General features: G+C 41.1%; 1 protein-coding gene across 3 annotated transcripts in view; it reads left to right on the forward strand.

The window, feature by feature from the left end:
- The window catches only part of PPARGC1A (PPARG coactivator 1 alpha), a 130,447-nt gene that overhangs the window by 54,338 nt on the left and 50,320 nt on the right, over nucleotides 1-25,789 (forward strand). For 2 of the 3 annotated variants that reach the window (XM_040335185.1, XM_040335186.1), the window contains exons 3-7: nucleotides 6,873-7,067; nucleotides 12,660-12,782; nucleotides 18,251-18,452; nucleotides 24,604-24,649; nucleotides 24,759-24,832. In XM_040335185.1, coding sequence (XP_040191119.1) covers nucleotides 6,873-7,067; nucleotides 12,660-12,782; nucleotides 18,251-18,452; nucleotides 24,604-24,649; nucleotides 24,759-24,832 — 640 coding nt within the window. Of the gene's footprint in view, nucleotides 1-6,872; nucleotides 7,129-12,659; nucleotides 12,783-18,250; nucleotides 18,453-24,603; nucleotides 24,650-24,758; nucleotides 24,833-25,789 lie in introns of those variants that run through there. The other variant, XM_040335187.1, reaches the window with a different exon arrangement.

Below are 25,789 nucleotides of genomic sequence, written 5' to 3' on the forward strand. Positions count from 1 at the left end.
GTTGGACCAAAAGGAAGATAGAGGTGGGCCAAAGTGCCAACTTCCCAAATGAATTTAGTACTTACATAACGTTTAAGAGTTTGAAAGCTGTAGGGACCTCTGGAAGACACCTGCAATATGGGCGTGCCTGGATTTGATTTTTATCACCGGTTATAGGAGAATCTGTCACTTTGCCCTCACCAAGCCTTTAGGTCGGTGTGATAGGTTCTTTTGTAAGAACATTTCCCCACCCACCAATATTCAAAACCATGTGAAGGTTCCATTAATGCTGCTGTTGGAACTTAAAAATAGTTAACTTCTTCCTCCCTTTATGGATTACCAAACAACTTTGAATTGACCTAAACTATGTAATATGAAGACCTACCTAGTCTATCCAATCAATTAGTACCCAATGAGGCAGGCACTTGCACTACGTATTTGTTGATATATTTGTTGATTAACCCAGCGGGTTGAACGAAAAAAAACTGTCAGCGCCAGTCGGAACCCCTGTACTAATGATCTGACTTTAGTACAGCAATCTCCCCTGCTGAGCTGTTGTGTTTTGACAGGGAGACAGTCCCCCCGCCAGAACACTCCTGTCAGCACTCTCAGCCATTGGCTAAGAGAGCTGATCGGGGGCCAGTCGGCTGTTGGTTTTCCAGTATGCTCGTCCCACAGAAATCGGCAAAGCGGCCAGCTTCTCTTGGACCGGCTGCCATGCACACAGGCTGAATGTCAGCCGGTTTTTATTAAACATTGTCACCCGGCATTCAGCCAGTGTGTACAGAGCTTATAAATTAGTGGATGGGGCCTTGTTCTTTAAAGAGAATCTGTCATTTGTTCTTAATGAGGAAAGTGGTAGTTTCTCTTTTTATCTCCTTACGATGTTGACAAGTTTATTTGATTGCTCTTAAATATGTTGCCACTATATTAATAGGTGCTGAGGTTTTTCCAGGTTGAGATCTGGAGAAGTAGCCCCATAAAGAGCCTAAGATAAAAAACTGTGCACATGTACGACCATTAGAGGAATGAGAAATCAAGATGATATTTCTGTAGAAAAAATAATTCTAATTTTGTTATTTTTTGGGGAGGGGTAATTGCTTTTCAGTTTTTGTGTCTGTTTTAGTTATAAATGATTTTTTATTGCAGTGCATTAAAAGCTTAGGGTCCCTCGGCTGAGTATATAGTCAATATGGTTTACTAGTAGGCCTGGTGTATATTCTAAAGACAGAGGGCCAGCAGTGTCTCCTGTGACAAATGCAGAGAGAGAGTGTGCCGTTAGTTGACAGCCCAGACTTTTAGTGTCACACATTTGCTCAGTAAACAGGCACTCATTGCAAGATTGTGCCACAGCTGGAGAGATGGCACCATGCCATGGTAATATAGGGCATCTGTTTGACTGCACTGCAAAGCCCCGCTCACAGCTTAATAAATTGCTTACTGATTTGTTCTGTTCTGAAAAGTCGTATCCACTTATTTTTGCTTGCATATTTTTTTTCTTTTCAAAGATATTTTTTTAAGAAATTCTAAATTCCAGCAACATAACTTGACAACTGCTATCATTTTCAATATTGTGCCAATGTAGCCATTGCTGTGACAAGTGTGGACGCTGCTAACATGCTAGTATATTTGAAAGCACTAACCAGTAAAAAAAATGAGGGGAATATTGAGACCTCAGCCATCGGAGGGTTCATGCATGCTGGGAGATTTCTGCTGTCCAAACTTGCAGTGTTTTCAGAAGGCAGAATTATTGCAGAGAAAAGCCAATTATCCGGTCTTTCATGGTTATTGATAAAAGATATGCACAGCTTTGCAAATGTGCACTCATTAAATTTTGTAATATCATTTGAAATGTGGCAGGGTGTAAGATAATCTGCAGGGGGTAGGGATTTTGTTTTGGCGATAACTAGTAAAATAACGTAAATTAGGCTTGACACAAACCTGAGTGTTATATAAAAAAAAAAATCCAAAAGTCGAACATGGCCCTACTGCCTCCTGCTTTCCAAACCTCCTTATTGATCCTTTAGTGTAATGGAGATCCTTGCTAACCAATAGGGTGGTTAGGAGAATGGGGAGGGCTGGACCATGCATATCTTTTGAGGAAAAGATGAGATCTCCATATAACCTTAATTTCCAAAATCTGCTGCTGTCATACATTTCTGTCAAAATCTAGTGACAAATTATATTTGCTTGGGTTTAGTCTGAATTTGGGTTTGGACCGAAACCCAGAAAGAAGCTGTCACTACTTACTTCCCACTGCTGCCCAACTAACTTTGGACAGGCCATTCCCTCCTGTGCAGCCGCATGTACATACAGAATCAGGGTTGCTGTTGACATCATTGACCTAGTATGGCCATATAAGGTCAATGTTGACCTGATATGGCCCTGGGACCATATTAAGTCAATGATCTTACAAGCATCTCTTCTCATTTGTATGCATGTATTTGTGGGACAGAGTTAGGCCACAGTTCATTGGACAGAGCTGGGCTGGAGTAGCAGTTTTCTGCAGGGTTCAGTAGGAACCCAAGTTTGGACCATACCCAAGCTCACCCCTAGTTGCCACGTGACTGCTGTATTTCAGTAACAATTACTTTAATCCAGAGATGACAATGAATATGACCATGCCCTGGCTCCTACATTTTGCTCATATGCATTGCACCATGAAATGGTAAAATTCTATAACTACCGTATATACTTGAATATAAGCCGGGCCTAATATAAGCCGAGGCACCTAATTTTACCACAAAAAAATGGAAAACTTATTAACTCGAGTATAGCAGCTACTGTAAGTGGAAATGAGGGTCAACAATGCCCATTTGCAGCTTCACTGTGCCCATGGCATGCCTCACTGTGCCCATTGCATGCATCACTGTGCCCATTGCAAGTCTCACTGTGCCCATTACAAGCCTCACTATGCCCATTGCATGCCTCACTGTGCCCATTGCAAGCCTCACTGTGTCCATTGCAAACACACTATCCATGTGTGATATGATATTATTGTAAAGTAAAAGATCACAAATAACTTATCTTCTACAACATGAATAAGAAATAATTTTTTTGTTTTTTTACTTTTTTTTAAAGTATCATACCACATCTAGGTGGTATTTCCAATTTAGTAAACGGAATCTTATCCCGCTAACATTTAAACCTTATGCCTGCAAGGAAAAGCTTCAAATTCAAAATTCAACAGTATCTTACATATCAATATAGAGCTATAAATCGTGTTTGACCTCTGTACCTAGAGTGGCGTCTGCTTTATTGTTTATATATCTAGGCCATGAGGCCATATGGAGATACTTTTAATGAGTTAGTCCACACAGTATTGGTATTTTGATCCAGAAGTCTAAACCCCCTTCTGGTTCCCTTTTTAAGAAACCATTTATAATAAATCTGACAGGAAAAATGAGACCCCTTTTGTAAAGGTCACCGGTGATGAACAGAACTGGGAACTCCATGCTGGGATTTGTCCACCAGAATCTCAAGAGATGCATGAAGCTGGTGGGTGATTTAATCCGCTGACATTTATCCAAGAGTTTTGGTTGGATTGACCTTTTAATACCATTAAAGCTGAACTCAAAGCAGGTGCTGAAATGGCTCAATATGCTATAATAATGATGATCAGTTTACCCTTTGTGATCTTTCTAAATTGCGTCTTCCATGTAGCACAATAAAAAGTTCAGACGAGCATTCAATGCAGCAATGTATTCATTTAAAAACACAATGAAATGTATTTTTACATTAGCATAAGTTCCTGAATCTGTCTCGATCATTTCTGTCTCTCTTCAGCCTCTGCCATCCTCTGCACAGCTCTCAAACTGAAAGTGGAGTGGGCAGCACTACAAGCCAATTAGGTTGTGTTGCATGCAAAGTTACTAACAGGGAAGGACTTAGATTTACTTGTGCACAAGTATGGGTGAATTTTTCCTAGTGTACAGTATGCATTTTGAAAAACGCACCCACATGTGTGTACATGTGAATAAGAATAATGGTGGTTAGCCGTGCATGGTGTTTTCTGTAACATGTCTCAGTGCACAAAAATGTTGTGGCTGTGGTTCCCATGCACCACAAAACAAGTGTATTGTAGTCTGTACATCTGTAGTCCTAGCATGCAGCCATGTGCCAGAGCCCTTCCCAATGACTAAGCTCCAGGGGGCGGGGTGAAATGCATTGGGGGCGTGGCATGGTTGGAGTCCAGGCTGGGGTTATCACTCCATTCATCTCACAGGACACCTAGATGTGCAGCATTCAGGGGTCACCCCTCGCCTTGTGCCAGAGACCTTAGTAGTTTTCTTTGAGTTCAAATCTGCTACATGCACTTCATTTCTAGACCAGGATGTTATCTAGTGTGTGTGATCCTTTACTGGCTTTACAGCATTATATACAATCCTGTGATATGGCACTTGGGCTAAAGTCAAAGCCGAATTAGAGGATGGTGTAGAATGTTTGCAAATATGTATGTAGGAGTTTCTATCCCTGTGCATTTAAATTTTGAATTTGGTTAATTGCATGTCTATCCTGCAGTTTGACTCCAGATTTAAACTTAACTGTAATAATCACTACTTTACATTTGTCAACATTATGTAATACGTACTTGTTTGTGATGATTTTTTACTAATCCTTATACATAACCTGACACATTGTTTGTGACCTCCTAAGTGTACATCCATATCTGACTAAGTTACGGCTGGTTGCATATTATTGTCAGTTAGCTCTTTAAAAAACAGGTTTCTGGGTTGCTTCACCTTTCTCAGAGCTTATAATGGGGTCTTCCTCTTTAAAATTGCATGCTTAAATTGTATTACTTTGCGGGGAACATTCGAAAAGGAATTTCATATCTGACTAAGTTGAGGGTGGTTGCATATCACTTAGATCTTTAAAAACAGGTTTCTAGGTTGGCTCACCTTTCTCGGAGCTTAGATTGGGGTCTTTTTCTTTACATTGCATGGCTAAATTGTATTATTTTGTGTGGAACATTCCAAAAGGAAATGGACTCCTTTTCTGGCAGGAAAAGTCAGACTCTATTGTGAATATGGCCATGGCCAAAAACTCCTACATGAATATCTTGCTATTGGAGTTCCTCGAAGAGATAATATGCCGGAGGGGATGGTTAGGGGGGTTGCTCAGTCTAACAGGGATTACCTGTAACTTAAAGTGGAACTACCCTGCACCTGGCACCACAAACCAAAAACGCTATTTAATTCATTTTTTATATATTCAAAGCAAACTCCACTATCCATCCATGTCTCCATGCTTTATTTTGCTGAGAAATTACTTCGTAAAAACACCCCTCTAGCATTTCTGGTCATGGCCATCTTGAGTAAGAGCAGATGATTCATGTAGCATTTACTTGAATTCATCTGCCCTTAGCTCAGGCATGACGGCAGGAGGATGTGCTTAGATGAGAAAAACCCTCTTCCCTTCCTGAAGACTTGTGGGATGTATGGTATCATTTGCCTAGGCAAGAAACCAAAAAGTAACAGTAGAAATGTAAAAAATAAAGTTCAAAACAAGTAAATATGTTATACCTTCATATCTATATCCTAATGCTAGCAGCATAAGGATTAAAAATAGCCAATGTTGATTGAGAGAGGGAAGTTGCACTTTAAGGCTGGGTTCACACTAGTGCAAATTGGATGCATCCAATTTGCATGACAGGCGATTGTGACTGGCTCTCAATGGAGCCAGTTCACACATTTCCAGGGCAGCTGCGGAGCTCATTGCACAGGCGTCCTGTAAATCTTTGGCTCAGTTTTATGTCCGAATTCAGGCAAAAATTCAGGCCTGATTTGTCCCTGAAATGGAGAACAGGGACGCAAGGATCCCTGCTGTCAGCTGCATCTGTCCCCGGGGACATCTGCACTGAGAACCAAGCGATCGAACACCGCCGATGGCTCGGTTCTCAAACCTTCCCGAGCAGAGTGCTGCTGACTGTCAATCAGCAACTCTTCTGCTCTGCCACTCCTCACTCATTGAAGCGCTGAGCTGTGGAGGGGCAGGAGCGGCCGTCTCAGGGGCTCGCTGAGAGGCTAAGACGGGTGTCGGTCCAGGCACCTGGTGGATCCCGACTTCCATTGTTGGGATGACGCGGTGCCTGGACTGATTTCTGTGATGTCAGCAGAGGGGGGACTTCAGCCCGCTCTCTGCGGAAAAGGGGTCACAGGAGTGCAAAATGCACTCCTGTGATCCATAGGAGAAGTACCGCCAAACAAGCTTTTGCTATACTTCTCCTTTAAGTACACAAGTATACACAAAATTTACAATCTATTAGTCTACTGATTACAGTAAAATGAAAATTCATATTTAACGTACCCCCAGCATTTTCTATGTTCTAATAAATACCCAGTGATTCTACCAGTTACAGGGCTTTCTTTTAGGATGAAGACTACCCGAAATGCCTTGAAGGTAATTCACTGCAGCATTGCCAATACTGCACTGATGTTTCCTTATGAATGATGAGAAACAAAGTTATCGTCCTTGTCACTGCTGATAATACTCCTTCCTGCCAATCTGCCATGAATATCCAATCCAATGGGTGTCTTGCATCTAAAGGAAGGGACGCAGGGTGCCTTTGTGGGTCCTGCTTCCCTACTCGTAGACTGTAAATCTACAACATGCTATGCAGGAGTGCAGGAAAATAGAAAACAAATCTTTTGTATTACACTTGTCAGATAGGCCTATGTGTTCTTTACTGGCAGTATAACATTTTTACAATAAAAGTAGTATAATGCTTCAGACCACTTCATTCTTCCTTAGAAAACAAGAACTAATACCAGGACTGTGACATGTAATTACAAACCAGTGACACTGGATGTATGTACTAGGTGTAGGTTAACTACTTGTGAGATGATGGCACTTTATTACATTATTGACACATTCAATTATTTTCCTTGCAGAAAATAGAGGAGGAGAATGAAGAGAACCTGCTAGCAGTTCTTACAGAAACACTGGACAGTCTCCCTGTGGACGAGGATGGATTGCCTTCTTTTGACGCACTGACAGATGGAGATGTGACCAGTGAACATGATCCGAGCCTTTCCTCCCTGCCTGACGGCACCCCTCCAACACAGGAGGCAGAAGAGCCGTCACTAGTAAGAACCCTTCCTACTGTTTAACAGGAATTGGATGTGCTTCTGGCTACCCGCTGCATGGGTATGATGTAGTCAAAATAAGGTTTGGACTTTAATATTAGGTAGAAAAAAAAAACAAAAAAAACAGCTGTACTGAAAATTGCAAATGAAATGCTGAAATCAGAGGAGCCACTGTTGATCTGGAAAGTGCGTGGGTGCGTTTATTTAGGGACACTTATTTTTAACATCCGTCATTGATTGGTAACGGGATCTTGGGCCCATAATCAATACTATCCGTTTCAATACTTTTAAGGCAAGAGTGCTTTATTGACCAGTGTAAGCTGCCTTTACGCATACATGTATGTAGACTTATTGCAGCTTTTCTTGTAACTAGAGATGTTGGCTCTGTCAGGAAAAAGAATGACAAGCCAAAGAATGGAAATAAGATCATTAAATAGTGCACATGGTTATTTTATTTTATTATTTCCCACCTTTCATTAAATTAAGTCATGGGAGCTTCTTGAGACTCTCAGTCACATGTAAGGTTACTTGAGCTAACTTATCAGCAAGGTGGCCGTTATCTATCCGGTAAACGTTATTGCGTTTTCTATTTCTAGTAGCAATTTTGCCAAGAAAAGGTTGTCTAATTTTATCTTCATGTTGAAATCTTTTTAACATACTTTTAAAGTGCAATTCTCATTCAAATATTTTATTGAGAATAATACAGTACAAGTCATTATACAAGATTTTTGTAAGTAGAAGTATGGAAAACAAGGCTTCTCAATAGCTATACAGAAAATATATATTTTCGTTTAATTAAATAACTAATTCAACAAAGTAATTAAAGAGATATATCTCTGAGTAGGATAAATATATAAAACAAAACTAAAAAAGAATTAAAAACCTAAACCATGTAATGCAAATTCAAAACTCAGGTTTAGAGGAGACGAAATCTCCTGTAATTTGAAAGGATGGTTATCTGTGGAATATTAAGGGAACTATGGGCCTGATCCACAAAAGGGATACGCCGGCGTATCTACTGATACGCCGGCGTATCCCTGTTTCTATCTATGGAACTGATCCACAGAATCAGTTTCTCATAGATAGGCAGAAGATCCGACATGTGTAAGGGACTTACACTGTCGGATCTTAGGATGCAGTACCGCAGCCGCCGCTGGGGGCATTTCTCGTCGAAATCCAGCGTCGGGTTTGTCAAATTAGCACTTACGGAGATCCACAAAGCTTTTACGCTTTGTTTTTTCTCCATAAGTTGCCCTCGCAAAATTAGGGCTGCTTTTACAAGGTGTAAACTTAGTACACCATGTAAAAGTATACCATTCTATCCCGCGTCGCTTTAATTATTATTTTTTTTTCCGCTGCAACTCTTTTTTTTTTTTTACGCCCGTCGCGATTCTCAAAACCCGGCACAACGTAAATCCGCGCAAAGCACGTCGGGAAAATAACGTCGGGAGCATGCGCAGTACGTCCGGCGCAGGAGCGCGCCTAATTTAAATGGGACTCGCCCCATTAGATTAGGAACGCCTTGCGCCGGATGGATTTAAGTTACACCGCTCAAAATTTCTAGGTAAGTGCTTTGTGGATCAGGCACTTACTGAAGGTAGAGATTTTGCGGCGGTGTAACTTAAATAGGAAAATTTACGTTACGGCCGCTCTTTGTGGATCAGGCCCTATGTTTTTAGTCCAGGGCCAAGATCCAACCACGTGGCTTGGTTTGCCTGGGAAGAGGGACAATAAATCGAACCATCCCATGTGTCTCCATCATAGGTATATTTTAAAGTGCAATTCTACTCTGAAATGGGGACCTGCTGTCCAGGACTTCCTTCACCTCGACTACTGTGTTGTGATCTGAAGTCTCTGGAGTGCATTCTTTATATTTTCTTACAAAGATTCCATTAGGGGGCCTGGTGACACTGTGATGTCATTTTTTCACTTTATGAATTCGGTATAGCAGGGGTGTCCAAACTTTCTAAACAATGAGCCAGTTTACTGTCCTTCACACTTTAGGGGGGCCGGACTGTGGCTGTTGGGAGAAGAAATTGTACTCAGTCAGTAAGAGTAAAGAGACCATCTTTGGCATTAGGTGAAGGAATAGTGCACCATTGTTGGTGTCAGTGGGAGGAATAGTGCCCCATCATCGGTGTCAATGGGAGAAATAGTGCCCTGTTGTTGTAACAGGAATTATGTCCCTTTGTTGGTGTCAGTGGGAGGAACAGTGTCCCGCATCAGTGGTAGGGAAAGTGCCTTGGGCCACAGTTTGAAGACTTCTGCTCTATAGGAATGTACAAAGAATGCCTTCCAGAGATAGGAATCAGAAAATTCAGCTCAGAGAAACCTGTCTTTCATGCTAGGATATCTCCCCACAAGGTTGATAGAAAACAGTAAAGATACAGTGGAGAATCAAATTCTGTCCACCTATCCAGTTCTACAGTATCTTCCATTAGATTAAGATTTAAAATAGTTTTTGGCAAGATTTGTTTTTAATTAATGGTTTGATCTGGTTGGTTGTTACTTAACAAAAAAATATTGGCATATTATACACCATCTTTGCGCTTTGTACTTCTTTACTATATAAATACCATGTTTTATATGTGAACATGGCTCACAAGCTGAACAATGCATGACACCCCTTTTATCTAAATAGGGAAAGGAGACCAAAATGTACCTTTATGCTATTAGGGACGTTCTTGTAAAAACTGTCTCTGTCTGTAGCACAAGCTGCTGTCTTGCCCAGCGTTTGTCTGTTTAACCACTAAGTGAACAAAATGGGTAATCCATTTACTGTATACACTCGAGTATAAGCCGACCCGAATATAAGCCGAGGTACCTAATTTTACCACAAAAAACTGGGAAAACTTATTGACTCGAGTATAAGCCTAGGGTGAGAATGCAGCAGCTACTGTAAGCGGAAAAGAGGGTCAACAATGCCCATTTGCACGCCTCACTGTGCCCATTTCAACCTCACTGTGCCCAACCTCATTGTGCCCATTGCAACCTCACTGTGCCAACCCCACTGTGCCCAATCTCACTGTGCCCATTCTCACTGTGCCCATTGCAACCTCACTGTGCCAACCTCACTGTGCCCATCCTCACTGTGCCCATTGCAGCCTCACTGTGCCCGAGTCAGTGTACTGTGCCCATTGCAGCCTCACTGTGCCCGAGTCAGTGTACCTGAAATGATTGAAAGGCTGCGGGCGTCCATTCATTGTTTAAAAGTTGCGGTCTCCTCCTGGTCCCTTCCGTGATAGGCGTTTCTCAGCAGACACAGTTCCGCCTATCACGAATGTTCTCTCATCCTCGGACTCAGTTTCCCAGCAGACACTGTGTTCAGTGTTCCGCCAATCACGGACGTCTTTTCTTCCTCAGACAAGAAGACGTCCATGATTGGCAGAACACTGAACACAGTGTCTGCTGGGAAACTGAGTCCGAGGATGAGAGAACATTCGTGATAGGCGGAACTGTGTCTGCTGAGAAACGCCTATCATGGAAGGGACCAGGAGGAGACCGCAACTTTTAAACAATGGACGCCCACAGCCTGTCAGTAAATTCAGGTACACTGACTCGAGTATAAGCCGAGGGGGGTATTTTCAGCCTTAAAAAAAGGGCTAAAAAACTTGGCTTATACTCGAGTATATACGGTGTATGACAACTATATCTGTAGTGTATGCTGTCATCATACAACAACTTTTATTGTCCTCTATATGACAATCAGGATTGACTTAGGTGACAGACTATACAGATTACACAAATGTGGCCAAATCATTTTATAACCAATTTGCTTTTAGGCCCCGTACACACGACCAGTTTCCTCGGCAGAATTCAGCTTCCGACCGAGTTTCTGGCTGAATTCTGCCGAGGAAACTGGTCGTGTGTACACTTTCGGCCGAGGAAGCCGACGAGGAGCTCGGCGAGGAAATAGAGAACATGTTCTCTATTTCCTCGTTGTTCTATGGGAGCTCTCGTCCCGCCGAGCTCCTCGGCGGCTTCAGTGCTGAACTGGCCGAGGAACTCGATGTGTTTGGCACGTCGAGTTCCTCGGCCGTGTGTACGAGGCCTCAGAGCAGTCCACTACAAGTTTAGTTGGGTCTGGCAATCCATATATATATATATATATATATATATATATATATATATATATATATATATATATATATATATACATATATATATATATATATACAGTAATTTGTGCCCACTCTTAAAGTGTTACTAAACCCACAACAGTAAAATGAGTCTGTATATGCAGTAAAGCATGCTTATTATACTCACTGTGGAACCTAAGGGGTTAATCCTCTGCATTGTGTAAAAAGGCTGATCCTGTCTTATATTACTGTCCCCAATACATCTGTGGATAGTACAGAACCCTTGGAGGCACTCTGCACATGCTCAGTTTGGTGTGTATTACTAAAGAGTTTTTTTTGGGAGGGTGCATTGATCAGCACAGGGCCAATCAGCACTGTCCAGACAGAGGGCCAGGGGTCATTCAGCCTCATAGGACAGTCAGAGAAGAATGAAAACTCCTCATACATGCTCGGCACTGATAGAAGTCACAAGACTGCTATATACTGCTGATGAGAAAAGGTATTTAGCAGTTTATATTTACTAAAATAATTGTATTTCCCTGTTCTGTGTACTGTGAGAGACCAGATATAGTGACTGCAGGGTCCTGGGTTTAGTAACACTTTAAGTCTAATAAAGCAACAGCCTTTATGATAGTATGTAAAAACAAATAAAAACAAATGGTTATTTGTAGTGAATATATGAAGGACCTTTTTATCGTCAAACGACTTTCTGATAAACAACCCAAATGTTATGTTCATGGCCTGCCTATGGGAACTATTATAGGCTCATGCTATGATGTGAGAATTTCCAGCATATTTAAGTGTAGACTTGGAACTACTGTAGAGAAAAAAAAAATTGGTTTTATGTCATACTAAAATATAACTAAGAACCATGAAAGGGTATTGCATTCCAATATAAAGTCATACATAAATGTTTACTGCTTGTAGTGGAGTCAATGAAATATTGTCAGGGTTAGATAATAGCATAGCTGTCCATGGGGCACAGATAGACTGACAGCCCCATGGACCCTGTAGTAAACTATTACTTGGGTTGGGAAATGTTTCACCAGCAACCCTTTGTTCATACATTCTTAGGGTATGAGCATGCGAAAACTACTCAATGTCGTATAGGCAAAAGATGTTTGGTGGCCACATATTTTGACCTCTTTTTTTCCGTTGTATAGCCCAGCTAATTAACCACAGGTCCCAGCATGCTCCGTTAACCAGCAGCTGCTCAGGAGTCAGCAGTAACAACAGTTAAACAGCTAGAAATCGGCGGGCTCCGTTTCTCAGATTGTCCATTACAGCAGAGCTTTTTGTCTTGCAGTAAAAGCCAACCATGTAATGATCACTGTGTTATAACGAGCTCTTGTAACCGTGTTTATGTGGTGTTGATTGCATTACTTCCCGCACATAAAAGTATACTCCTATGATCTCTCATGACTAATTTTAACTAACAGTGCCATATCTTAAGACACATAATTGCAATCCTGGCTAGTATGTAATATCTCTTTTCTCTTCTTTTTTTTTTTAGCTTAAGAAGCTCTTACTGGCTCCAGCGAACACTCAGCTGATTTATAATGAATGTGTCGGACTCAGCGCACACAACCATGCAAGCCCTAATCAGAGGATCAGAACAAGCTCTGCACCTGTTAAGGTACAAGCCTTTTTCCTTTGATCCTGCTAAAACAAAATGGAATAACAATTCATGAAAGGTAGAGTAATGTACACGCATAGCTCTATTACATTACAAATGTTGTATAGTCCACTGTTTTTTTTTTATGGAAAATCTCACGTAGGGGTGTAATAAAACGTTTTAAGGCCCCTGGGTAAAATCAATGGCCCCCCTCCATCTTGAATAGACACCTCTACTATTCTTGCCACTGCTAGGCTGTCCTCTGCTGATAGCAGTCAGTAATCTGTGATTTAAAGCAAAAGTGTCAGGTTGGATGCTTTAGAAATATAAGGGCTCACATTACTAGCTTTTTATTGAAATTAGAAGAAAAGAGGTTTAACCTTAAACTATGTAGAGGGCTCTTTACTGTAAGAGCGGCCAGGATGTGGAATTCCCTTCCACAGGCAGTGGTCTCAGCGGGGGGCATCGATGGTTTCAAGAAACTATTAGGTTAAGCACCTGAATGACCACAAAATACAGGGATATACAATGTAATACTGACATATAATCACAAACATAGGTTGGACTTGATGGACTTGTGTCTTTTTTTAACCTCACCTACTATGTAACTATGTAACTATATTTATATATTGCCAGCTACCTACACAGAATGATATATGTTTGTCTGCATCAAACCTGTCTACTAGTTTTTCAAGAGGTTGGGTAAGAAGCTAGGAAACACTCTTAGGGCCAGATTCAGAAAGAATCGCGGTGGCGTAACGTATCGTCTTTACGTTACACCACCGCAAGTTTTCAGCGTAAGTGCCTGATTCACAAAGCACTTACCGTATTTATTGGGGTATAGCGCACTCCCGCGTATAGCGCGCACCCCGAAATTCCTGTGAAAAAAAGATTTTTGAACTTACAGTTTGGTGTCTTGCGCGGCGCCATCGGCGGCCTCGTCGGGTCCGGCGTCCGTCTGCGGCTTCGGGTGTCCTCTTCGTCGGGTCCGGCGTCCTTCTGCGGCGTCCTCCCCGCTCGTTTCCTGCTTTCCCGCGCCGAGTTTGAATACTGCGCCGGCATATACCGAGCGCAGTACACTCGCGTATAGTCGGCAATGCTCGCGCTGACGTCCTGGACGTACAGGACGTGAGCACGAGTGTAGCCGAGACTGCCCGACTATACACGAGTGTACTGCGCTCGGTATATGTCGGCGCAGTATTCAAACTCGGCGCGGGAAAGCGGGTATCAGCGTATATCGCGCACCCACGATTTTGCTCTGATTTTCAGGGCAAAATGGTGCGCGGTATACGCCGATAAATACGGTACCTGTAAACTTGCGGTGGTGTAACGTAAAGACGTCAGGCGCAAGCCTGCCTAATTCAAATGGGGCGTGTACCATTTAAATTAGGCGCGCTCCCGCGCCGAACATTCTGCGCATGCTCCGTTTGGAAATTTCCCGCCGTGCTTTGCGCGAAATTACGGCGCCCCAACGTGTTTGTGAATGGCGACGCGCGTAACGTACTTACGCCGATAAAAAAAAAAAAATTATTCGACGCGGGAACGACGGCCATACTTTAACATGGCTGGTGTAAAGTTATGGCATGAAAAAGCAGCCTTAACTTTGCGACGGGAAAAAACGACTTGCGACGACGTAACTCACGCGAGTACCTTCGTGGATCGCCGTAAAATCAAATTTGCATACCCGACGCTGGAAAACGACGCAAACTCCACCCAGCGGCGGCCGAAGTATTGCAGCCTAAGATCCGAAGGCGTACGAAGCCTTAAGCCTGTCGGATCTTAGCCAAAAGCCGTCGTATCTTGTTTGTGAATCACAAATTAAGATACGACGCGGCAAATTTGAAAATACGCCGGAGTATCAGTAGATACTCCGGCGTATTTCATCTGTGAATCTGGCCCATTGTTCTGACCCAACAGCTTCCTATTTAAAAAAATGCATGGACATTAGGCAAAGATGAAATGTCTGGGCCAAAGGTCATTTGTATCTATAGAGCATATGTATAGAGTAGCGAAAAGAGAATTTATAGTCTGCAAAGTTGTTTTTCTTTAAAATTTGGAGAAAAATTGTTGTAATCCATATAGGAATATGTTAGAATAATTATTGGGAAAGGAGAGACTATCTTTCTTAAAATCAAATACGGGTCTCCAGGATTTGGATAAGCTAAGTGCTCTAGCTATCAAGCTTCAAAACAAGCGCATTGTTTAATCTTTCGGGTGGAAATTGTTTGCATTAAACATTATCTGTTAGATGGTGGGAGGTGGTAACATTTTTGGAATCATTATATTTTATAAGGGCCTATATATTTTCTACAGCAACTGGAGGTTTCTTCTAGGCACTGTGAGGTCTATTTACTAAAGTTGGAGAGTGCAAAGTCAGGCTCAATTCTGAATAGAAAGCAATCAGCTTCCAGGTTTCAAATCTACCCCACTGTGATATTTTCTGATATGGAGTGTATTAACTGCATACAATTTTATTTATTTATTATAGTGATCACTGACTCTGTCCATTTTGAAAAGGAAGGAGCTGGTAAATGACAGATTTACCGTCTCTTTCCTCCACTCTCCATCCTGAAAGATCAGGGACAGTGGGGGTGGAGGATGGGGGGGGCAGAGGAGGACAAGGGGGGACCAGTCGAGCACACGGAGGGGGAGCGGAGGAGGAGGGTGGGACTGGAGGAGCACACAGAGGGGGAGAGAAGGAGGAGGGGGGGGACCAGAGGACAACATAGTTGGGGGGACTGGAGGAACAGAGGAGGACACAGAGGGGAGCCAGAGAAGGATACAGGGGACACTTAGGAACAATCTATGTGGTGGTGGCGGAAGTTATAATCACTGATCTCCCTTTGTGCTCCTCTTCCTCTGCGGCTTTCAGCTGCTTTATTAAAAGCCACGCAAGGAGATCGGTGAATATAACTTCCCCCGCCATCGCACTGATTGTTTCTGAGTGTCCAGGTATCGGACTGCGCATCGGGAGCATTTGTAAGTACTCCTGCAAATACTCGGTATCGGTACCCGATACTAGTATCGGTGGTGGGACAAACCTACTATTGAGTATTGTAAATTTTATCCCATTTGCGGTCCATATAAATACGTGTGCAGATTGTGGTCTTCCCTGTCAGGTTGCATTCATAATTCCTTTAGAGCAATAAAATCTGCCCTTCAATATACAGTAGTTGAAAAGTTGCAGAAAACTGATGTTATCTTATCTGTTATCTGTGTCATCTGGGAATTACTAGACAGTTGTGTGTTTGGAGATTTAATCATTGATTAGTGTTTTGTGGCCTTCTTGGATAGGCTTATATATTTAATTTATTTGTTTAATACTGCAGCACTTTGTAGAGTACTTTGTACTGCCATCAGTAGACATTTACAATCTAATGTCATGTTCTAGGGCCAGTTCATATACCGGTACATTTCTAGATTATGGGATGATAGAGAGGCACATAGAGAAAACTCAAACAAAGGGTTCTTAACAACTGTACTGATGTATAAACATCAGATATTCCTGGCAGAAAGTTTCTTGGTACAAATGAGAGGATGGGCAGTGTAGTACTTGAGTATTTGTACGTAAATGAACAGATGCACACATAAAAATTCTTATGGCTTTTTTTTAATCAAGGTGGTGTTTTGTAAGATACGGGCCAGAAATGCCGATTTTTTTTTACTGATATATATGCAGCGCTAGTCCCTGTATGTCCAGGCCAATTAAAAACAGTGTACTGCATGTAACAAAATAAATGCCTTAGTGCTGTATGGCCACAGTCTTAAAGCGGATGTGCCACGGGAACAAAATATTAAAAGCCAGCAGCTACAAATACTGCAGCTGCTGACTTTTAATATTAGGACACTTACCTGTCCTGGAGTCCAGCGCCGATCGCAGCAGGGCACGAGCGATCGCTCGTCACCCTGCTGCTCCCCCCTCCATCCACGGTGAGGGAACCAGGAAGTGAAGCGCTGCGGCTTCACTGCCCGGTTCCCTACGGCGCATGCGCGAGTCGCGCTGCGCCCGCCGATTGGCTCACACGCTGTGTGCTGGGAGCCGAGTGTTCCCAGCACACAACGGGCGAAAGACGGGATGTGACGGAATGCCCGTCTTTTGCCCGTAGCGTGTGGCCGGAAGTGGGTGCAAATACCTGTCTTTAGACAGGTATCTGCACCCCCCTCCCCCCTGAAAGGTGTCAAATGTGACACCGGAGGGGGGGAGGGTTCCGATCAGCGGGACTCCACTTTAGGGTGGAGGACCGCTTTAAGTTTGAAGCCAGTGTGGTAAATATATATTGTGTATCCCCGAAAATAAGACCTAGTGTTATCTTCCAGGAGGGCTGCAATATAAGCCCTACCCCGAAAATAAGCCCTAGTTTAAAATGCTTGTAAAATCCTATAATCCACTCTACAGTAGTATATTATGTACAATGTGTGTGTTTCTGTAATATAATTGCGGGGAAGAGAGCTCCAGTGGATCACAGAAGCACAGAGCGGCACTATAACAAAGGTATTTGGCACAATTATATTACAGAAACACATACATTGTACATTATATACTACTGTAATAGAGTGGATTATAGGATTTCACAAGCATTTTATCTCCGTTCACACTGAGGATTCCTGTCAGGCAGGGAGAGAGAGGGAGAGAGAAGACAGCACATTACATAGTAAGACCTACCCCGAAAATAAGCCCTACTGTTGCCAAAATTTGTATAAGACCTGTGCTTATTTTTGGGGAAACGCGGTATGTACCCACCATCGGCCAACACTGGTTGGTTACCTTGAAGATCACAGGCACTTTTAGTTTCCTTCAGCAGAAATTACCAGCAGGGATGACGGTTAGAAAGCAGCGTATTACTGTGAAATATAGGTAGTTCTTTTTATTTACCATTAGCACAGAGTGCACATCCGTGGCAAATTCAGCGTTTAATTAATGTTCCCTTACTGTCCACAATAGCTAAAAAATAAGCATTTTAGGAACACTTAGGAGAACTGTGAAATGCTGTTCTGTAGCATCAGGTAACAAATAAACATTAAGTGGATTCAATCCCGTACTTTATTAAAAAGAGAATGTAAAAACAAGATGCTCCTCTGTTTCTGGGGATAACATTGAGACAATGTAGGAATGAAATAAAATTTTGTATAAGCAGCATTTGGGAATTTTAAATGCAATTTTCTTGCCTTGTTCTGCAAACAATTATTCACAGATCATAGACCCAGTGCAGTTATTGTGAGCACTTCACAGAATTAATAAAAGACAAGAGACAAGTTTATATTTTTTATCCAGGATTTTGTTCACTAATTTCATTTTTCTCTTTCCCTTCTCTCCGCCACCTTCTTTTTTTTTCTCTCTCTCTCTTCCTTTTATGGTATTTTCTTCACCATTCTCTATTTCATTCTCTTTATTTCTTTTCATTTATTTTCAACCCTCTTGCCTGCTCTCTTTTTCTCTATCACTCTCTCTCTCTCCCTCCCTCGTTCTCTCTATTTTCCTCACATTGAAGAGCGAGAACTGTTGGAGCAATAAACCCAGAAACATTTGTCAACCGCAGAAGCCACAGAGGCGCCCCTGCTCGGAGCTCCTTAAGTACCTGACTGCAAATGATGACTCTCCTCAGACCAAATCAACAGAGAGCAGGACGAATAACAGATTTGACAAATGCACCAAAAAGAAGCCCTGCTTGCATCCTCTGCCACATTTTCAAGGTAGTGCTGGGACTCACAGCTGTGCTGCACTTGTATGGAATTTTAAGATCATATTAGTTCTTTGACCGATAATATGGCAGATTTAATTATGTATATCCTTGATGGATCTGGAGCTTCTATTCATTGGTTTACTAAATGAGTAGTAGAGTATGTCCACTTCCCTTCATGAATATAGTGAAGCTGCATTCATATTAATCATCTGATTATGCACATGCAAAAGACATTTTTTATCTTCTTTTGCACATGATTGGATATTCGAAGTAACCACAGCTTTACCATTCGCTACTCCTTTAGTAAAACAACCCCAACGTTTCGTTGGTAAAGATTTGACTTGTAGTTTATTTGCACTAATGTTCAAACTGGCACCTCATGTTTCCATCTGGATTCTGTTTCTGGAATGTGACAATTCTTTCTTTCTTGTATCCTTTCAAACCTTAATGTTGACTTGGGGTGCTCATACATGATAATGCTTGGACAGATATCCACTGAGCATCAATAATTGGCAATGTACAGCAGGGGTAGACAACTCTGAATGTGGTTTACTAAAGACAAATAGGCTGTTAATTTTTCAAGATAAGTTGCATTGTACAAGAGAAATTTCAGAAGAGCTTAGCGAATGTGTTGAAATTTCACTTTGCAAAGAATACCCAGTTACATGCAAGGAAAAAAATAAATACATTTTTGCTTGCACATGCTTGAAGGCAGCAGGTCTTCACTTTATTCACTAAGGCCAGCCATACATGGTTCAAATCTCAGCAGTAACCATCCTTGATTACATTCAAACTGTTAATGGGCATGCTGAATGTACCAAGTTGATCGATTGATCAACTTTGGTACAACCAGAATGCCAGACTCTCTTATGATTATTGCTAGCAACTAGCATGGGGCGGGCAGGGGAAGTTATCCCCGCCGGGAGCAGACAACAACTCAGCAGGAGGGATTCTGGTGGAACCCATGGTTGCAGGAATGAAATTTGCACTGTGTAAGGCCTGTCTAAGCACTGGGGGATAAAGTCCAATTTCCTTTGCAAAGTTAAACAGCCTATATATCTTTATTAAATCAGCCCCAGTCATTCCTGTTTAGTATCCAGCTGTCAACTTTCAATGTCCTAGTTGTAGTGGTTAATGGGATTTATCCAGCTTGACATACAGTTGAATAAAAGAGATTAGGTAAGCATGAAAAGGGCATTCCATTAATTCAGGATTGTTTTTTTTTTTTTTTTTTGGTTCAACAACGTAAATATGTTTTATTACCTATGCATTATTGACTGATATATGCAAGTGGGGTGGCAGCATGAGGGCCTGTACCTGAGATTTTGTTCGCGTCAGAACTGGATTTATCTGCATACAACGCAATGGGAATGCAAAGGAAGTTTGAAGAACCTTAATGCAGCTTAGAAGGTAGAGAAAAACACCCGTGAAAGAGTTCAAATAAAACTCAGAAGCATCTCAAACTGATCTGAAATGAAAGCTGAGTGCACCTGAAAGCATGCTGCATGTTCCCATCTACACAATCCCTTAGATACTTGGGGGAAATGCTCCCAATTGGGACCGTTTAAAACATTTTCTGACATTTCCTTTCCTCTCTTTGAAATAAGCTGACACTGCTTGCTCTAATCTACAGTGCACTTGCTCAAAAGCACTGTCCAGTAGATGTGATGAAAAAGGGTGGATTTAAATATTTATGGTTGTATGAAATGAAATTGTCCTGAAAGTAAAGGCACCTCTCAGTTTAAGTATCTCTATAACATATGGTGGCACAAGCAGATCGTAGGTGTTCCCTCGGAATTCATTTTTTCGATATTCCATACTTGCAGCTCTTTTTTTCCAGCAGCTCTTTTCTTTTTTTATCCACATACATCAGTGGATAAGCCACCTACACATCCAGGATCCCTTCCTGGTTCATAATACAGTACAATGTACTACACCTGTCATAAGCCAATCCCTTGGCATCACTGCAGTACAAGCCCAAGAGACGCTTTGCTGTGAAGTGTCTGCAGTTTTGCCTTTTTAATGTCTGATGGCTCACTTTGCTACATTACTATTCCTTATGTAACACCGAAAATATCCATTGCACTTTACGCTTATTTTTATTGCTAGCTTGCCTTCCTAATGGGTAATTTTCCACATGCTAATTCCAGAAGGGCTTTCGAATTTTTTTCTCCTGTGTACACACACTCGTCTATAAATCAACTCTCTTTACTCCTACATGCAAAACAGGGCAATAAGCTGTTTCCTTAAATGGAAACTATTTACAAGATATATTTAGGGAGGCTGAATAAATTCATTGGGCTTTGCAGTTTAATATAAAGAGAGATTTCACTGAAATCTTTATTTTGTTTTTCCAGATTTCAAATGTGTTCACCTTTGTTATCTGTACTTGAAAGTTTATAATTATAGCACTAGATACAATTCTATTTTGCAAAATTATATAAGGGAAACTAAGTTCAGCTTTAACAATTATGCCAATTGCAATTTGCAAATTCAGGCCGATTCTCTGCTTTACGGAATAAAGCCGATACCTGAGGCCTCGTACACACGACCGAGTTACTCGTCGGGCGAAACACATCATTTTCCTGTCGAGTTCCTTGTTAGGCTTGTCGAGGAACTTTGCGTACACACTGTTAAGACAAAATCTCCTCGTTCTCAAACGCGGTGACCTACAACATATACAACGGCAGGGGAAGTTCGATTCCACTGGCACAACTCTTGGGGCTGGTTTTACTAATTTCATGTGTTTGCGTGTTAAATAAAAGTTTGGTAAGAGACGATTTGCACTTTTCAGTCTGCTACAGCTTTAAAAATGTGTTATCTCCATTACAAATGCTACTTTTACCCCCGTCTCATACTTTAATCTGAGCAAGCGCGGGTTTCTTAGCATACACACACTCGAGTTTCTCGTCGGAAACCAGCCCGACGAGGAACTCGACGAGCCAATTTGAGAAAAATGTACACACGACCAGTTTCCTCGGCAAAAAAGCTCTCCCACCAAGTTTCTTGATGGATTCTGCCGAGGAAACTGGTCGTGTGTACGAGGCCTGACTTATGAAAACATTATAAACTTCAAAAAGAAAAAAAAAAGTAGCACTTCTAGGTTTGAAAAAATACCTGGGAATGGCAATGTATAAAAGCATCATGTGAATCTTTATCCTCAGGCAGATGTACGAAAATGTCAGGAATCTCAACAAAAAAACACAGAATATAAGACATAAGAGATTTGCATCAAATAATATATTCCTTATTGCAGCACAGAGATAAGAAAAGAATCCATATAAGGGAGTTTATTATTCAACAGCCTCTGCCACTTGTAATCTTTGTGCTGGAACAAAAGCTAAGTATTTTTAAAGCTTAACCCCATGCTGTCCATACCGGGACTTGCACTTGTTTGAGATCAGCAGCTAGCACACACCATAGACATTATATATGGAAGTGATGGATTGCATTCTAGTTAGTCTGGGTTCCTACTTTATGGGAGGTATGAGTCTCAATTTGATACTTTCTATGTATGTCGTGATTTCATATGCAGCCTGTGCGGGACCATTATTTGTATTCATTATACTTCATCCCAACATGTTTATTCTAGTCTGCAAAAGCTTCAGAGCCCGTTGTATAATATCTTCGACTGCTTCAGTGGCCGTCAGAGCAGAGGCAGCAGTGATCAACCATTAGTCTTGTTTAGTTTATAACAAAAGGCTAGTATTTTCTAATCACTGGAGGGTTTGAACAACTTGGTGAAAAACAAAAGGAGTGAAAGAGAAGTGGAGGTTTGTGGAAAGCAAATTCAATGTCTGGCAGACTTTTTTTAAGTTTTTATTGTAGGTTCCACAGAAAAACTACAGCGTATAAACCTTAGCTATACATTAGAAAACAGTACATTTCAGTTTTATAAATGTGTTGGGGACAACCTTCATGTAAAAAAAAAAAAAAGGGTTTGTGATACATTAGAATATTGGTAACTTGCACAAACTCAGTTGCAAGCTATATTATTAGAATGGTTACTGTAGTGAAGTTTATTTGGCATTGAACCCCTGATATAGCATAAATAATTCAATGTGAGGTTAGGAAAGTTCACCCCAAACAGACTCTTAGGTTGGATCTGCTCTTTGGATTGAGAGTGGCCGGGTATATTAGAGAGTATTTTAGTCTCTTCCCCACCAGGCTTGACACATTTTAAATATCTTAGACCCCATACACACTATACAATTGTTGCATACGAATTGAAACTCTTAAGGTTTGACCTCATATTGTATGGTTTAGTAAATCTGAAAAAAGTCTGCAGAAAATCTAATAGTGTGTATGGGGCTTAAGAACTGTCGCAAGTTGTAGCTGTCCAAAATTAAAAGTTTTCATGCCCAGTAGGCCAGTTGAATCAGGGTTGTGTGTATGAATCCTTTTCTGTGGGTCCAGGAGACGTAGGGCAGCAGGTACCATTAATGCACAGAGCTTGTGGAGTTAGAAAGGAGTCAATTGTTTAGGTATGCCTACCAGGTGGAGGTTTTTCCTCCACAAGGTGGACTGACATGTTTGAAGTGTTTTATTCTTTAATATGTAGGAGTCTATGGGGTCATTAATAGCTCTTGCATGTTGTCCAAGGCCTATGTCCTAGATTCAGTGGTTGCAAGCTTGTTCTGATGATCTTGAAGATGTAGGGAGATAAGCATTTGAATGGAGGACATGAGATTATGTTTAACATTTGCTGCTACTTCAGGTATCAGTTGTTCTCAGTCAATTGGGAACAGAGAACTGGGTCACAGACGGTAGGTAGAGTCATCCTCCTCTGTGTCCAGTGAGTTGGCACACACATAGTTCTTAGGTTTCATAGTGTTTCACTTTTGTGGCTGGGTTTTTGAGACAAACTTCTACATAGCAGGGAGGGGGAAGCTGTCGCTATCACAATGTGCCACAAACACAAAAGTACACAATAAAGAGCAGTCATGTTGTCCATATCAAGTAGACACGTTTTTTCCTTTAATATTGCAAAATGGACAGCAACATTTGGCTGCTCAGGGCAACAAGAATAGGAATTGGCTGAAGTTTTTAGACTGAAGTAAAAGAGTAGTGGAATGCCAATGGCTACCAATCAGATGTTTTTCTTCCATCTTCTGGAAAAAGCTTGAATTTAATTGGTTGGAATACCAGAAATAAATTTGGGGTAGTTATAGGGTTCTTGGATTATCATCCTTGCTATTATTGTTTCTAAAACAATGGAAACAATGAGAAGACTGACATTTAGGGACACAGAAAACTGTTCACTAAGCAATTGGGACTATGGGTTGGATTTACAAAAGGCAAATAGGCTTTTCAATGATTTTCTTTTGCTTTGAAAGAAAATGTTTGACTTTGCAAGTGACTGAGATTGAGCTGTGGTGGTTCATTTACTAAAACTGGAGCGTGCAAAATCAGGTGCGGCTGTGCATAGAAACCAATCGGCTTCCAGTTTTTTTTTTGTCAAAGCTTAATTGAACAAGCCTAAGTTAGACTCTGGTTGGCTACCATGCACAGCTGCACCAGGTTTTGCACTCTCTAGGGTTAGTAAATCAAGCCCACAGTGACTTACTTTATGCAATCATGTGCAAGCAAAAACACAGTTTTTTTTTTTTATCTTCCTTGCATGTGAGAGGTTATACTTTGCAAAGTGAATTAATACCACATTCAAAATTCCCTTACAAAGTGAACAGCTTATTTACTTTTAGAAAATCAACCCCTGTGCCTAAGGGCATATACACATGGATGTAGGCTTGCAGCATTTATATTTATTCCAGCAAAGGTGTTTTACTGAGTGTACGTGTTCCACGTTTTACTAATTGTACACAACTAGCAACTCCAAGCAATAAGTTAAATCAGTTTTTCCGATGCTATTTAGAAAATATTTTAGAAAGCTCACTTACTATAATATAGATCTGTACTGGGAGAATTATGTAGGTTCCGTTGCTCACCTCAAAACAAAATGCAGCTTAAAAAAATGTCTAAGATGCCTAATAAAGGTTGATTACTAGTGCTATAACACTTCATCTCTTTCTTTACTAGTTTTTATACCTTAGTCATTAGGCAAAGAGTTGTATGAATTATAAATAATGTAAATAAATGGGTAATGTAGAACATGGCAGCAAAGTACCCATGGTTGAGTTGTATTTTTTTCTTTTTATTTCCAGCCAAGTCAACGAGTTTGTCACTTCCTTTGACACCCGAGTCACCAAAGTAAGTATTGAGCATCGGCAAGCTTTGTTGGCAAGGGATGGGTGTCTTCTCGTCTTGGCTACAATAGCTCCATTTCAGCTTGTTTTTATAAATATGCGCTGTCTTCCAGTGACCCCAAGGGTTCCCCATTTGAGAGCAAGACTATTGAACGAACCTTAAGTGTGGAGCTCTCTGGAACAGCAGGTAAGGAGAACTTTTTTCCTTTGGCATTTATTTTCTACGGTTTTAAGAACTCTTAAAAGACCTCCTCTAGTATTCTATTGCTTTTTTATAAAAAAGCAGTAACGGTAATTTTACTGACATTATCAGTTTTGGATCTCCCTTTAATAGAAGGGTTACATCTGAATGATTTTTTTTTGAGGAGGAGGGAAACAAACTTTTATTAAAATATTAAATCCACTTTTATAAAAGTTCCAGCATATAACTTGGATAACTTCTACACAAAGCAATTACAACTTAAAGTGGAAGTCCGCCAAGGTTAGGAAAAAGAGTATTATCCAATTATGGTTATGCAAGGTAAGAAAAGGCAGTGTATTAAAAAAAAAATCAGAAGTGCAACTTTAGAACATGTAGGATTCTTTATAATCAAACCCAACGAAGAAACTTAGGTATTCAAAATTGTGCCTTTTAAATCTATTGAGTTGAGCCAATACATTTTGTCATTTTAACTCCACATTTTCTGTTTCCATTGACGGCTAACAACATTTAGCGTAAATCATCCTGCTGCTCTGTATAGTGTTATATAAGCTTCATTTTGGCTGTTAATTGCCTTGTTACATTCTTTCCTTACAGACAGTTCTCCTACGTTCTGTCAGTGAACTCGCAGGGGATGGTGGCTGGTGGTTTAGTTAAACAAGTATAACAGGCTTGCGCTAGACACAGTAACATATTTCATCTTCAGGTGGAATATGCTGAGTAGCAAGAGCCTGATCAAAGAGAAAGAGCCTAGGGCTTGTGAGACTTTTAATGCATCTTTCACTCCGTTTTCTAAGGTCTTTGGTGGAAAGTTTAAAGTAGTTAATAGTAAGAGGTAAAGAGTGAAAAAAAGCGACCAGCTAGCTTTAATACTTATAAAAGCTTTTTTTGATTGGTTAGTTTGACTCAGAGCACTTATTTTCACTTTGCAGTGTGAAAATGTTA

Source organism: Rana temporaria, chromosome 1, assembly GCF_905171775.1.
Source record: "Rana temporaria chromosome 1, aRanTem1.1, whole genome shotgun sequence".
NCBI lineage: Eukaryota > Metazoa > Chordata > Amphibia > Anura > Ranidae > Rana > Rana temporaria.